Genomic DNA, 14,022 nt, shown 5'->3' with positions numbered 1-14,022 from the left:
TTGTGAGATTGGATTAGCAGAGTAAAGTTGGCTTCATTCTACAGCTCATTATGCTAATGATGTTGAGAGTGACACTGGATCCCAAAACAGAAAAGCGATCTGTTCTAATGTATAGGTTGTCCCTCCTCAGCTCTAAAATCAGCCCATTTTATGGAAAAATTCTCAAGATTTGATTAGTCAGGTCCTAATTCTGATTATTTTTTGCACCCTCTAACTAGGCACGAATTGAAGAGCTGGAGGAGGAGTTGGAGGCTGAACGAGCTGCAAGAGCCAAGGTGGAGAAGCAGCGAGCTGATGTGTCCCGGGAGCTGGAAGAGTTGAGCGAGAGGCTGGAGGAAGCAGGAGGGGCGACCTCAGCACAGATTGAGATGAACAAGAAACGAGAAGCCGAGTTTCTGAAACTGCGCCGGGATCTGGAAGAGGCGATGTTGCAACATGAAGCGACCAGCTCCGCTCTCCGTAAGAAGCATTCAGATACAGTGGCAGAGCTGAGTGAGCAGGTTGACAACCTTCAAAGGGTTAAACAAAAGTTGGAGAAAGAGAAGAGTGAACTCAAAATGGAGACAGATGATTTAAGTTCCAACATTGAAGTTGTAACTAAAGGGAAGGTGAGCAACTTGGAGAACCTTGGGTTGTAATTGGTGTGGTTTCACTGGCTCCCAAGTGCTTTGTTCTTATTGCTATTAACGCTGCCAATGATCGAGCATCAAATGGTAACGGATTAACAAGCAGGTTTACTTTGATTAAAAATAACTAATTTCAGGCAACATTCTAATTGATTCTGCTTCATTGAAACATTCGGGTAACATTTAGAATTTCCTCAAGGTGCCCAAATTGAAACATCAACATTTACTGGTGTTAAGGGAATATTTATAATTTCTTATATACTAAAACCATTATATCATTACACCAAACATTCATTTACTCGATGTCTAGCTAGGGTCCCTGTTCCCTTAGAACATAAGAACATAAGAAATTGGAGCAGGAGTAGGCCAATCGGCCCCTCGAGCCTGCTCCGCCATTCAATAAGATCATGGCTGATCTGATCCCAACCACAAATCTAAAGAACACAAGAAGTCGGAGCAGGACCCGGCCACATAGCCCCTGGGCCCTCTCCGCCACCCACAGGGCATTGACCGATCCGAACTCAGCTTCATGTCCAATTTCCTGCCCGCTCCCCATAACCCCTAATTCCCTTTACTTCTAGGAAACTGTCTATTTCTGTTTTAAATTTATCTAATGATGTAGCTTCCACAGCTTCCTGGGGCAGCAAATTCCACAGACCTACCACCCTCTGAGTGAAGAAGTTTCTCCTCATCTCAGTTTTGAAAGAGCAGCCCCTTATTCTAAGATTATGCCCCCTAGTTCTAGTTTCACCCATCTTTGGGAACATCCTTACTGCATCCACCCGATCAAGACCCTTCACAATCTTATATGTTTCAATAAGATCGCCTCTCATTCTTCTGAACTCCAATGAGTAGAGTCCCAATCTACTCAACCTCTCCTCATATGTCCGCCCCCTCATCCCCGGGATTAACCGAGTGAACCTTCTTTGTACTGCCTCGAGAGCAAGTATGTCTTTTCTTAAGTATGGAGACCAAAACTGTATGCAGTATTCCAGGTGCGGTCTCACCAATACCTTATATAACTGCAGCAATACCTCCTTGTTTTTATATTCTATCCCCCTAGCAATAAAAGCCAACATTCCGTTGGCTTTCTTGATCACCTGCTGCACCTGCATACCAACTTTTTGATTTTCTTGCACTAGGACCCCCAGATCCCTTTGTACTGCAGTACTTTCCAGTCTCTCGCCATTAAGAAAATAACCTGCTCTCTGATTTTTCCTGCCAAAGTGCATAACCTCACATTTTCCAATATTATATTGCATCTGCCAAATCTCCGCCCACTCACCCAGCCTGTCTATATCCCCTTGCAGGTTTTTTATGTCCTCCTCACTCTCTACTTTCCCTCCCATCTTTGTATCATCTGCAAATTTTGATATGTTGCACTCGGTCCCCTCCTCCAAATCGTTAATATAGATTGTAAAGAGTTGGGGACCCAGCACCGACCCCTGTGGAACACCACTGGTTACTGGTTGCCAGTCCGAAAATGAACCATTTATCCCAACTCTCTGCTTCCTGTTCGATAACCAATCCTCCACCCATGCCAGAATATTACCCCCAATCCCGTGATTTTTTATCTTAAGTAATAATCTTTTATGTGGCACCTTGTCGAATGCCTTCTGGAAGTCTAAATACACTATGTCCACTGGTTCCCCTTTATCCACCCTATACGTTATATCCTCGAAGAACTCAAGCAAATTTGTCAGACATGACTTCCCCTTCATAAAGCCATGCTGACTTTGTCCTATTAAATTATGCTTATCTAAATGTTCCGTTACTGTCTCCTTAATAATAGACTCCAAAATTTTACCCACCACAGATGTTAAGCTAACTGGTCTATAATTTCCAGCCTTCTGCCTACTACCCTTTTTAAATAACGGTGTTACATTAGCAGTTTTCCAATCTGCCGGGACCTCTCCTGAGTCCAGGGAATTTTGGAAAACTATCACCAAAGCATCCACAATCCCTACTGCCACTTCCCTCAAGACCCTAGGATGGAAGCCATCAGGTCCAGGGGATTTATCCGCCTTGAGTCCCATTATTTTACTGAGTACCATCTCCTGAGTGATTTTAATCGTATTTAGCTCCTCCCCACCTCGAGCCCCCTGTTTGTCCAGTGTTGGGATATTCTTAGTGTCCTCTACTGTAAAGACTGAAACAAAATATTTGTTCAGCATTTTTGCCATCTCCATGTTTCCCACCATTAATTTCCCGGTCTCATCCTCTAAGGGACCTATGTTTGCCTTAGCCACCCTTTTTCTTTTTATATAACTATAGAAACTCTTGCTATCTGTTTTTATATTTTTTGCTAATTTCTTTTCATAATCTAACTTCCCTTTCTTAATCAATCCTTTAGTTACTTTTTGCTGTCTTTTGAAGACTTCCCAATCTTCTATCCTCCCACTAAGTTTGGCTACCTTATATGTCCTTGTTTTTAGTCGGATACTATCCTTGATTTCTTTACTTAGCCACGGATGGCTGTCATTTCTTTTACACCCTTTTTTCCTCAGTGGAATATATATTTTTTGAAAGTTGTAAAATAACTCCCTAAATGAACACCACTGCTCATGTACCGTCTTACCCTTTAATCTATTTTCCCAGTCCACTTTAATCAATTCCGCTCTCATACCATCATAGTCTCCTTTATTCAAGCTCAGTACCTGTGCCAGCTCTATGAAAGGGCTTTTAGTTCTATCCGCTTTCCTTTCCCTGTTCCCTTGTAATGTTTTTAAAAAATATTTATCCACTTCCTTTTCAAAGCCTATTATGGATTCTGATTCCACTGTTTCTTATTCCATGGCCCAACAACCCTAATCTTTCCGTTCATTCTTTTGGTGCTAATCTTAAATTTATGCTCTATAGTTACCGACTCACCAACCAGTAGAAATAGTTTTTCCCGATATATCTTATTGAAACCCATCCTAATTTTGACCTCCATCAGATCCCCTTTTCTGTTCTAATTGAAGAGCCCCAGTTACTTTAGTCTCTCCCCATAACTAAACTCTCTCATCCCTGGGATCATCCTGGTCAGTGAATCTCTGCTGCACCCTCTCCATGGTCTTGACATCCTTCCTAAAGTAAGGGCCCAAAACTGGACACAATTCTCTAACTGTGACCTAATCAATGATTTGTACAATTTGTTTTTTTTTCACAAAAACAACCCTCCAGAATCATCCCCAACTCTTATCAACATCTACAAACTAAAATATTTTTGATATTTCTGCTCCTTGTTTACCCAAACCCTCCAACCCAGCTGGGGCTTAGTTCCCTGGACCCACTGGAGGCTGATTCACACTGAGCAGCCTGTTATCTGCAGTCTCTGCTGTCCCAGGACACCCCTGGATATTGCAGCATCAATAGTGGGCTCTCTCTTGGTGACAGAAATCCCACTGGGAGTCTGTCGTCCTGGGCAATGAACCCCGATCTGGGGAAATGGGTTACGGTTGGGGTGGTGATTAAACCCAGCACCTCCCCCATTTCCGTGGATCATTTCAACATTCAGCACTGCCCTGACCAATCGAGCCATTGAGGGAGATACAGAATCGTTCCTGTTGAGTGATTTGACATCAGTATAAAGAATAAATGAACAAGGTCAATGTTCTGGGTGTTTTAGGCCAACTCAGAGAAGCTGTGCAGAACTTATGAGGACCAGCTGAGTGAAGCGAATAACAAACTTGCAGAACTTCAGCGTCAAGTGGCTGATTTATCTTCTCACAAAGCAAGACTACAGACACAGAACGGTAGGAAACTGGAGCGGGGGGGGGAGTGCACGAGACATGACTTCCCCACCCTCAAATATCTCTGTCATGAGTTATGTCCCTCTCCCCTCAGGTGGAAATGCTTCCCAATCCTCCACAGGCACCAAATTGCCTGGGTGAGGATTCAGGAGTCAAAGGAGCTGGAGGAGGTTGTGGAGATCGAGAGGGGTGAGGGGCAGGGCCGTGGGGGGCAGGGGGGGGCAGGGCCGTGGGGGGCAGGGTGGGCAGGGCCGTGGGGGGCAGGGGGGGCAGGGCTGTGGGGGGCAGGGCCATGGGGGGCAGGGCCAAGGGGTGTGGTGTAATGTTGGGGGGCAGGGTTGGTGGGGGTGGGCATGAGATGGAATGACTTATCTCTTCTGGTCAGGCTCCAATGGTCTCACCAGTCTCTGATCTGCATATTTAAAGCAGGGCCTCGACTCAGGTTAAAATCACCAACTGTGGGACGAGAGCGGAACTTCGGGGGGGTTGTGACCCCCACCCCCCATCCCCGGGCGATTTTAACAGGCCGCCCACCTGATTAAAATCAGGACTCCTAATACAGCAGTGCCAACACTCGGGGGTGAGTATCCACCAGGCCTCTCCTGCTAACTGACATAAGTGACAGGAGAATCTAGAGGAAAATCCCCCCCCCCACAGTGTCAGGGCTCAACTATGCAGAATACCTGCCTGGGGGTTTACTGGAGAATTGGCCAACACTTCTAGCAAAGCACCCCAAGAGGTGGTGCCTCCAGGGAGGGGCAAGTAGTGTAAGGGAATGGAATCTTAGCTCCTGATTTATAGAGAATAAGAGTTTATAAGATTGTCCTTTGATCAATATCAGGGGAGTTTAGCAGACAAGTGGAAGAAAAGGAAGCTCTGGTCACCCAGCTGAGTCGTGGAAAGTTATCGTTCACACAAACTATTGAAGAGTTGAAGAGACAGCTGGAGGAGGAGAGCAAAGTAAGTCACTTCTTCACCTCTTTACTTCCAACAACAGTTTGCATCGATATGATGTAAAGAAACGTCCCAAGGCGCTTCACAGAGGTATAATCAGAGAAGATGGACGCTGAGCCAAAGAAGGAGATATTAGGAGGGGTGACCAAAAGCTTGGTTAAAGATATAGATTTTAAGGAGGATCTTAAAGAAGGAGAGAGAGGCAGAGAGGTTTAGGGAGGGAATTCCAGAGCATGGGACCTAGGTGACCGAAGGCACGGCCGCCAATGGTGGGATGAAGGGAAGCAGTTGCACAAGAGGCAAGTGTTGAAGGAACGGAGAGTTGTGGAGGGTTGTAGAGCTGGAGGAGGTTACAGAGATAGGGAGGGACGAGGCCATGGAGGGATTTAAACACGAGGATGAGCATTTTAACTTGAGGCGTTGGCAGACCGGGAGCCAATGTAGGTCAGCGAGCACAGAGGTAATGGGTGAACAGTACTTGGTCTCCGATAGGAAACAGGCAGCAGAGTTTGGGATGAAGTTGGGAGGTCGCCAGGAGATGCTGAAGGCAGCGTTGAGGGTTTCAGCAGCAGATGGGCTGAGGCAGGGCGGAGACGGGCGATGTTACAGAGGTGAGAGTAGGCGGTCTTGGTGATGGAGCAGATATGGGGTCGGAAGCTCAGCTCAGAGTCAAATAGTCTGGTTCAGCCTCACAGTGGCCAGGGAGAAGGATGGAATCGGTGGCTAGGGAACAGAGTTTGTGCCAGCGACTGAAGGCTTCGGTCTTCCCAATGTTCAGTTGGAGGAAATTACGGCTCATTAAGGACTGGATGTCGGATAAGCAACGTGACAAATGAGAGAGAGTGGAGGGGTCGAGGGAGGTGGTGGTGAGGTAGAGCTGGGTGTCGGCAGCGTACATGTGGAATCTGATGTTGTGTTTTCGGATGATGTCACCGAGGGGCAGCATGAAGATGAGAAATAGGAGGGGCCAAGAATTGATCCTTGGGGGACTCCAGAGGTAACGGTGCGGGAGCGGGAAGAGAAGAGAAGCCATGGCTATGACTGGAGAGATAGGAATGGAACCAGGTGAGCGCAGTCCCACCCAACTGGACCACGGAGGAGGGGCGGTGGAGGAGGATGGTGTGGTCAACCGTGACAAAGGCTGCAGACAGATGGAGAAGGATGAGGAGGGAGAGTTTACCACGGTCACAGAGGATGTTATTTGTGACTTTGATAAGGGCCGTTTCAGTACTGTGACAGCGGCAGAAACCTGATTGGAGGGATTCAAACATGGAGTTGCGAGAAAGGTGGACTTTGGAGAGGACGGGGAGGTTGGAGATGGAGCGGTAGTTTGCAAGGACTTTTTTGAAGAGGGGGTGATGATGGTTGTGGTTTTGAAGGGGAGGGGCAGTACCTGAGGTCAGGGAACCATTTACAATATCAGCTGACATGGGGGCCAGGAACGGGAATTGGGTTTTCCACAATTTAGTGGGAATGGGATGGAAGGAGCAGGAGGTGGGTCTCAGGAACAAGACGAGCTTGTAGAGGGTATGAGGGGAGATAGTTGTGAGTTTAAGGCTAGAGCAGGGGGTAACTGGGGAGAGATTTGGCTCAGGGCACTAAGGGAAGGGAAGGAAGCAGCAGAGGCAGCTGAACGGATGGTTTCAATTTAAGTGACAGAGAAGTCCATGAGCTCCTGGCACTTGCTGTTGGAGGTGAAGGATGGGGGAGATGGGTGGTGGAGAGTAAACGACAGAGGGGTATTTTTTCTCTCCCAGATTAGTGGGTGGTTTTGGCAGAGAAGAGTGATGGTGCGTGATGTGGTCCAGCCAGATCTGGTAATGACTGGCTAAACCAGTTCTGCGCCAGATACGCCCAGGTCTACACCCCTTGGACTTGACGTTGTGAAGATGGGGCCGTACCAGGGGGGTCAACCGGGACGGAAGAGAGTAAAGGCTTTACTGGGAAGAAAGGCGTGAGGGAGGGGTGAGGGGTGAGGGGTGAGTAGGGAGTGGTGAGAGGTGAGGGAGTGGTGAGGGGTGAGGGAGTGGTGAGGGAGTGGTGAGGGGTGAGGGAGTGGTGAGGGAGTGGTGAGGGAGTGGTGAGGGAGTGGTGAGGGGTGAGGGAGTGGTGAGAGGTGAGGGAGTGGTGAGAGGTGAGGGAGTGGTGAGAGGTGAGGGAGTGGTGAGGGGTGAGGGAGTGGTGAGGGAGTGGTGAGGGGTGAGGGAGGGGTGAGGGAGGGGTGAGTGAGTGGTGAGGGAGTGGTGAGGGAGGGGTGAGGGAGGGGTGAGGGAGGGGTGAGGGAGGGGTGAGGGGTGAGGGAGGGGTGAGTGAGTGGTGAGCGAGATTAACCGCTGAATTATTCTGGAGGGCCAAAGGCTGGGTAATTGGCAATTTGCAAGTGCAGTTTTAAGTGATTTGGGGGAGAGAAAAAAGTGTGGAGACCAGCTGGTGTCCTTGTTATCACTGATTTCAATTTCCAGACGTCTGTCAGCCTTTTGTGACCTTGTCCAACTGCCAATGCTTCATGAGGGCACCTGGACAACGAATTTCAGCTGGAGATTCACGTGGTTTAGTGACTGTGTCCCTTTCTATCCTCACCCACAATCTGCCCAGCCTCACATAGCAGCCAATCACTGGGTAGTGATGAGGATCAGGACCCCTGGTCAATTGCTCCTCTCCCCAACTCGAGGCTGGTGTGAGATGTTGTGGTGCCTCACTGCTGGAGGAGATGGTCAATGTGAATCTGGGACATTGCTGACCTTTACGGCCACCATAGTCCCAAGCCACCAGGGTAGCTGATTGGTTGATGCTCCCTTCTGTCCCAAGGCCTCATCTCTGTGGGTAAGTCGTGCAGTAATGGACAAACCATGGCTGCGGGCCCATATTTGAAACCAAAGATGTTTGATTTTTTTTGTGCTTATATCAAAGACCAAGAATGCTCTGGCTCACGCTCTGCAAGCTTCCCGACACGATTGTGATCTTCTGAGAGAACAGTACGAGGAGGAGCAGGAGGCAAAAGGGGAACTACAGAGGGCTCTCTCCAAGGCCAATGCTGAGGTGGCACAATGGAGAAACAAATATGAAACAGACGCCATCCAGAGAACGGAGGAACTGGAGGAGGCAAAGTGAGTGCAAACAGCCTTTAACATCGATCGGGAAAAATTAAACAGATTATTGTCCTCACTGAATTTGAGTTGTTACGATAACTGCTCTTTCCCCAGAGCCCTGCAAATTTTTCCTTTTCAAGTATTTATCCAATTCCCTTTTGAAAGTTATTATTGAATCTGCTTCCACCGCCCTTTCAGGCAGTGAATTCCAGATCATCACTCACTGCATTTAAAAAAAATTCTCCTCATCACCCCCGGCTTTTATGCTAATTACCTTAAACCTGTGTCCTCTGGTCACCAACCCTCCTGCCACTGGAAACAGTTTCTCCTTATTTACTCTATCAAAACCCTGTGTGATTTTAAACACCTCGATTAAATCTCCCCTTAACCTTCTCTGTTCCCAGTCTCTCCACCTAACTGAGTTCCCTCATCCCTGGTACCATTCCAGTAAATCTCCTCTGCACCCTCTCCAATAATAAAGCTATTTCTGATGTTAGAATAGATGTATTTATTCATCTACAATCAGCGTCACATCACATGAGCTGAAAACAAACAAAACCAGAGACCAGGGAGACAGAACTTTCTTTCCACTGGTTGTAAGTCTAAGAGTTAAAATGATTGGACAGTTAAACTCTGTGCAACTGAACCTCCAGCACAATCTACCGATCACACTCAAAAGGTCCAATCAGACAATTGTACTTTTGTTTCTTTTCGACTGGATGGTTTGAACTCAATCAAATGACTCAATCTTCACCAACCTGCTTTTAGCTTAAGGAGCTGTAATTAAGATGTGCCAGGAGGATATGATTCTATTCTAAGATATGTTACCGGCAGAATTCTTTGCCTGAGAAACTGTTTCAGTAATTACATAACACAGTGTAATCATGCTACAAACTACAAATATATAAAAATACTGGACAGGAAAAGAGACTTTGTTCCATCCAGCCTGTCCCCCACAGTCCTGATACTGGTGGATCACATTGTAAACACTCTCCACCCCAACTAAAACCACAGCACCTCCTGGGAGAGATTAAAAACCAGGACAACTAGGGGAGAGAGATCTGGAAAATTCCTCTCCGACCCCCACCATAGGCGATCGAAACTAGTCCAGGAGATCACTCTGACTCTGATAATGCTAGGCTGTAGCTGCATCGTGTACCAGGAGATCACCACCCCAAGCAGAAAAAGGTCCAGCTCTCGCAAGAAGGAATTGAGTGAATCAGTGTTCACCGCATGAGCTGGCAGCCTGGTCCAGGGGCCCATTATTCTCTTAGAAACTCCCGGCTGATTGTTTTTGTAGATTGATTGTACATGTCTTTCAGCAGCACATCTCCCATATCATGTTTTTTTTATTCGTTCATGGGATGTGGGTGTCGCTGGCGAGGCCGGCATTTATTGCCCATCCCTAATTGCCCCTTGAGAAGGTGGTGGTGAGCCGCCTTCTTGAACCGCTGCAGTCCGTGTGGTGAAGGTTCTCCCACAGTGCTGTTAGGAAGGGAGTTCCAGGACATTCTGGAGGGGGAGGGTGAACAGCCAGTTGTCGTGGTGCATATAGGCACCAATGATATAGGTAAAAAACAGGATGAGGTCCTACAAGCTGAATTTAGGGAGTTAGGAGTTAAACTAAAGAGCAGGACCTCAAAGGTAGTAATCTCAGGATTGCTACCAGTGCCACGGGTTAGTCAGAGTAGGAATGACAGGATAGCTAAGATGAATACGTGGCTTGAGAGATGGTGCAAGAGGGAGGGATTCAAATTCCTGGGCCATTGGAACCGGTTCTGGGGGAGGTGGGACCAGTACAAATTGGACGGTCTGCATCTGGGCAGGACTGGAACCAATGTCCTAGGGGGAGTGTTTGCCAGTGCTGTTGGGGAGGGTTTAAACTAATGTGGCAGGGGGATGGGAACCGATGCAGGAAGTCAGTGGGAAATAAAGTGGTGACAGAAACAAAAGGCAGTAAGGGAGAGTGCACAGAACATGACCGGACAGATGGTCTGAGAAAGCAGGGCAAAGACCAAGGGAAGTCTAGATTAAACTGCATTTATTTCAATGCAAGAAGTCTGATGGGCAAAGCAGATGAACTCAGGGCATGGATGGGTACATGGGACTGGGATGTTATAGCTATTACTGAAACATGGATAAGGGAGGGGCAGGACTGGCAGCTCAATGTTCCAGGGTACAGATGCTATAGGAAAGATAGAGCAGGAGGTAAGAGAGGAGGGGGAGTTGCGTTCTTGATTAGGGAGAACATCACGGCAGTAGTGAGAGGGGATATATCCGAGGGTTCGCCCACTGAGTCTATATGGGTAGAACTGAAAAATAAGAAGGGAGAGATCACTTTGATCGGATTGTACTACAGACCCCCAAATAGTCAACGGGAAATTGAGGAGCAAATATGTAAGGAGATTACAGACAGCTGCAAGAAAAATAGGGTGGTAATAGTAGGGGACTTTAACTTTCCCAACATTGACTGGGACAGCCATAGCATTAGGGGCTTGGATGGAGAGAAATTTGTTGAGTGTATTCAGGAGGAATTTCTCATTCAGTATGTGGATGGCCCGACTAGAGAGGGGGCAAAACTTGACCTCCTCTTGGGAAATAAGGAAGGGCAGGTGACAGAAGTGTTAGTGAGGGATCACTTTGGGACCAGTGATCATAATTCCATTAGTTTCAAGATAGCTATGGAGAAGGATAGGTCTGGCCCAAAAGTTAAAATTCTAAATTGGGGAAAGGCCAATTTTGATGGTATTAGACAGGAACTTTCAGAAGTTGATTGGGAGAGTCTGTTGGCAGGCAAAGGGACGTCTGGTAAGTGGGAGGCTTTCAAAAGTGTGTTAACCAGGGTTCAGGGTAAGCACATTCCTTATAAAGTGAAGGGCAAGGCTGGTAGAAGTAGGGAACCTTGGATGACTCGGGAGATTGAGGCACTAGTCAAAAAGAAGAAGGAGGCATATGACATGCATAGGCAGCTGGGATCAAGTGGATACCTTGAAGAGTATAGAGATTGCCGGAGTAGAGTTAAGAGAGAAATCAGGAGGGCAAAAAGGGGATATGAGATTGCTTTGGCAGATCAGGCAAAGGTGAATCCAAAGAGCTTCTACAAATACATAAAGGGCAAAAGGGTAACTAGGGAGAGAGTAGGGCCTCTTAAGGATCAACAAGGTCATCTATGTGTGGAACCACAAGAGATGGGTGAGATCCTGAATGAATATTTCACATCGGTATTTACGGTTGAGAAAGGCATGGATGTTAGGGAACTTGGGGAAATAAATAGTGATGTCTTGAGGAGTGTACATATTACAGAGAGGGAGGTGCTGGAAGTCTTAACGCGCATCAAGGTAGATAAATCTCCGGGACCTGATGAAATGTATCCCAGGACGTTATGGGAGGTTAGGGAGGAAATTGCGGGTCCCCTAGCAGAGATATTTGAATCATCCACCGCTACAGGTGAGGTGCCTGAAGATTGGAGGGTAGCAAATGTTGTGCCTTTGTTTAAGAAGGGCGGCAGGGAAAAGCCTGGGAACTACAGACCAGTGAGCCTGACATCTGTAGTGGGTAAGTTGTTAGAGGGTATTCTGAGGGACAGGATCTACAGGCATTTGGAGAGGCAGGGACTAATTAGGAACAGTCAGCATGGTTTTGTGAGAGGAAAATCATGTCTCACGAATTTGATTGAGTTTTTTGAAGGGGTAACCAAGAAGATAGATGAGGGCTGTGCAGTAGACGTGGTCTACATGGACTTCAGCAAAGCATTTGACAAGGTACCGCAAGGTAGGTTGTTACATAAGGTTAAATCTCATGGGATCCAAGGTGAGGTAGCCAATTGGATACAAAATTGGCTTGACGACAGAAGACAGAGGGTGGTTGTAGAGGGTTGTTTTTCAAACTGGATGCCTGTGTCCAGCGGTGTGCCTCAGGGATCGGTGCTGGGTCCGCTGTTATTTGTTATTTATATTAATGATTTGGATGAGAATTTAGGAGGCATGGTTAGCAAGTTTGCAGATGACACCAAGATTGGTGGCATTGTGGACAGTGAAGAAGGTTATCTAGGATTGCAACGGGATCTTGATAAATTGGGCCAGTGGGCCGATGAATGGCAGATGGAGTTTAATTTAGATAAATGTGAGGTGATGCATTTTGGTAGATCGAATCGGGCCAGGACCTACTCCGTTAATGGTAGGGCGTTGGGGAGAGTTATAGAACAAAGAGATCTGGGAGTACAGATTCATAGCTCCTTGAAAGTGGAGTCACAGGTGGATAGGGTGGTGAAGAAGGCATTCAGCATGCTTGGTTTCATTGGTCAGAACATTGAATGCAGGAGTTGGGATGTCTTGTTGAAGTTGTACAGGGCATTGGTGAGGCCACACTTGGAGTACTGTGTACAGTTCTGGTCACCCTATTATAGAAAGGATATTATTAAACTAGAAAGAGTGCAGAAAAGATTTACGAGGATGCTACCGGGACTTGATGGTTTGACTTACAGGGAGAGGTTAGACAGACTGGGACTTTTTTCCCTGGAGAGTAGGAGGTTAAGGGGAGATCTTATAGAAGTCTATAAAATAATGAGGGGCATAGATAAGGTCGATAGTCAAAATCTTTTCCCAAAGGTAGGGGAGTCTATAACGAGGGGGCACAGATTTAAGGTGAGAGGGGAGAGATACAAAAGGGTCCAGAGGGGCAATTTTTTCACTCAAAGGGTGGTGAGTGTCTGGAACGAGCTGCCAGAGGCAGTAGTAGAGGCGGGTACAATTTTGTCTTTTAAAAAGCATTTGGACAGTTACATGGGTAAGATGGGTATCGAGGGATATGGGCCAAGTGCAGGCAATTGGGACTAGCTTAGTGGTATAAACTGGGCGACATGGACATGTTGGGCCGAAGGGCCTGTTTCCATGTTGTAACTTCTATGATTCTATGATTCTATGATTTTGACCGAGTGACGATGAAGGAACGGCGATATATTTCCAAGTCGGGATGGTGTGTGACTTGGAGGGGAACGTGCAGGTGGTGTTGTTCCCATGTGCCTGCTGCCCTTGTCCTTCTAGGTGGTAGAGGTTGCGGGTTTGGGAGGTGCTGTCGAAGAAGCCTTGGCGAGTTGCTGCAGTGCATCCTGTGGATGGTACACACTGCAGCCACAGTGCGCCGGTGGTGAAGGGAGTGAATGTTTAGGGTGGTGGATGGGGTGCCAATCAAGCGGGCTGCTTTGTCCTGGATGGTGTCGAGCTTCTTGAGTGTTGTTGGAGCTGCACTCATCCAGGCAAGTGGAGAGTATTCCATCACACTCCTGACTTGTGCCTTGTAGATGGTGGAAAGGCTTTGGGAAGTCAGGAGGTGAGTCACTCGCCATTAAATACCCAGCCTCTGACCTGCTCTTGTAGCCACAGTATTTATGTGGCTGGTCCAGTTAAGTTTCTGGTCAATGGTGACCCCCAGGATGTTGATGGTGGGGAATTCAGCAATGGTAATGCTGTTGAATGTCAAGGGGAGGTGGTTAGACTCTCTCTTGTTAGAGATGGTCATTGCCTGGCACTTGTCTGGCACGAATGTTACTTGCCACTTATCAGCCCAAGCCTGGATGTTGTCCAGGTCTTGCTGCATGCGGGCTCGGGCTGCTTCATTATC

General features: G+C 47.3%; 1 protein-coding gene across 1 annotated transcript in view; it reads left to right on the top strand.

Annotated features, from left to right (window-relative positions):
* LOC137335056 (myosin-7-like) overlaps nucleotides 1-14,022 on the top strand; it is a 122,135-nt gene that overhangs the window by 74,410 nt on the left and 33,703 nt on the right. The window contains exons 28-31 of the mRNA XM_068000132.1: nucleotides 219-608; nucleotides 4,237-4,363; nucleotides 5,202-5,320; nucleotides 8,225-8,421. Coding sequence (XP_067856233.1) covers nucleotides 219-608; nucleotides 4,237-4,363; nucleotides 5,202-5,320; nucleotides 8,225-8,421 — 833 coding nt within the window. The remainder of the gene's footprint in view (nucleotides 1-218; nucleotides 609-4,236; nucleotides 4,364-5,201; nucleotides 5,321-8,224; nucleotides 8,422-14,022) is intronic.

Source organism: Heptranchias perlo, chromosome 19 (genome assembly GCF_035084215.1).
Source record: "Heptranchias perlo isolate sHepPer1 chromosome 19, sHepPer1.hap1, whole genome shotgun sequence".
NCBI lineage: Eukaryota > Metazoa > Chordata > Chondrichthyes > Hexanchiformes > Hexanchidae > Heptranchias > Heptranchias perlo.
Note: the sequence above shows the minus strand (reverse complement) of the source record. Positions and strands in the feature narration are given on the sequence as shown.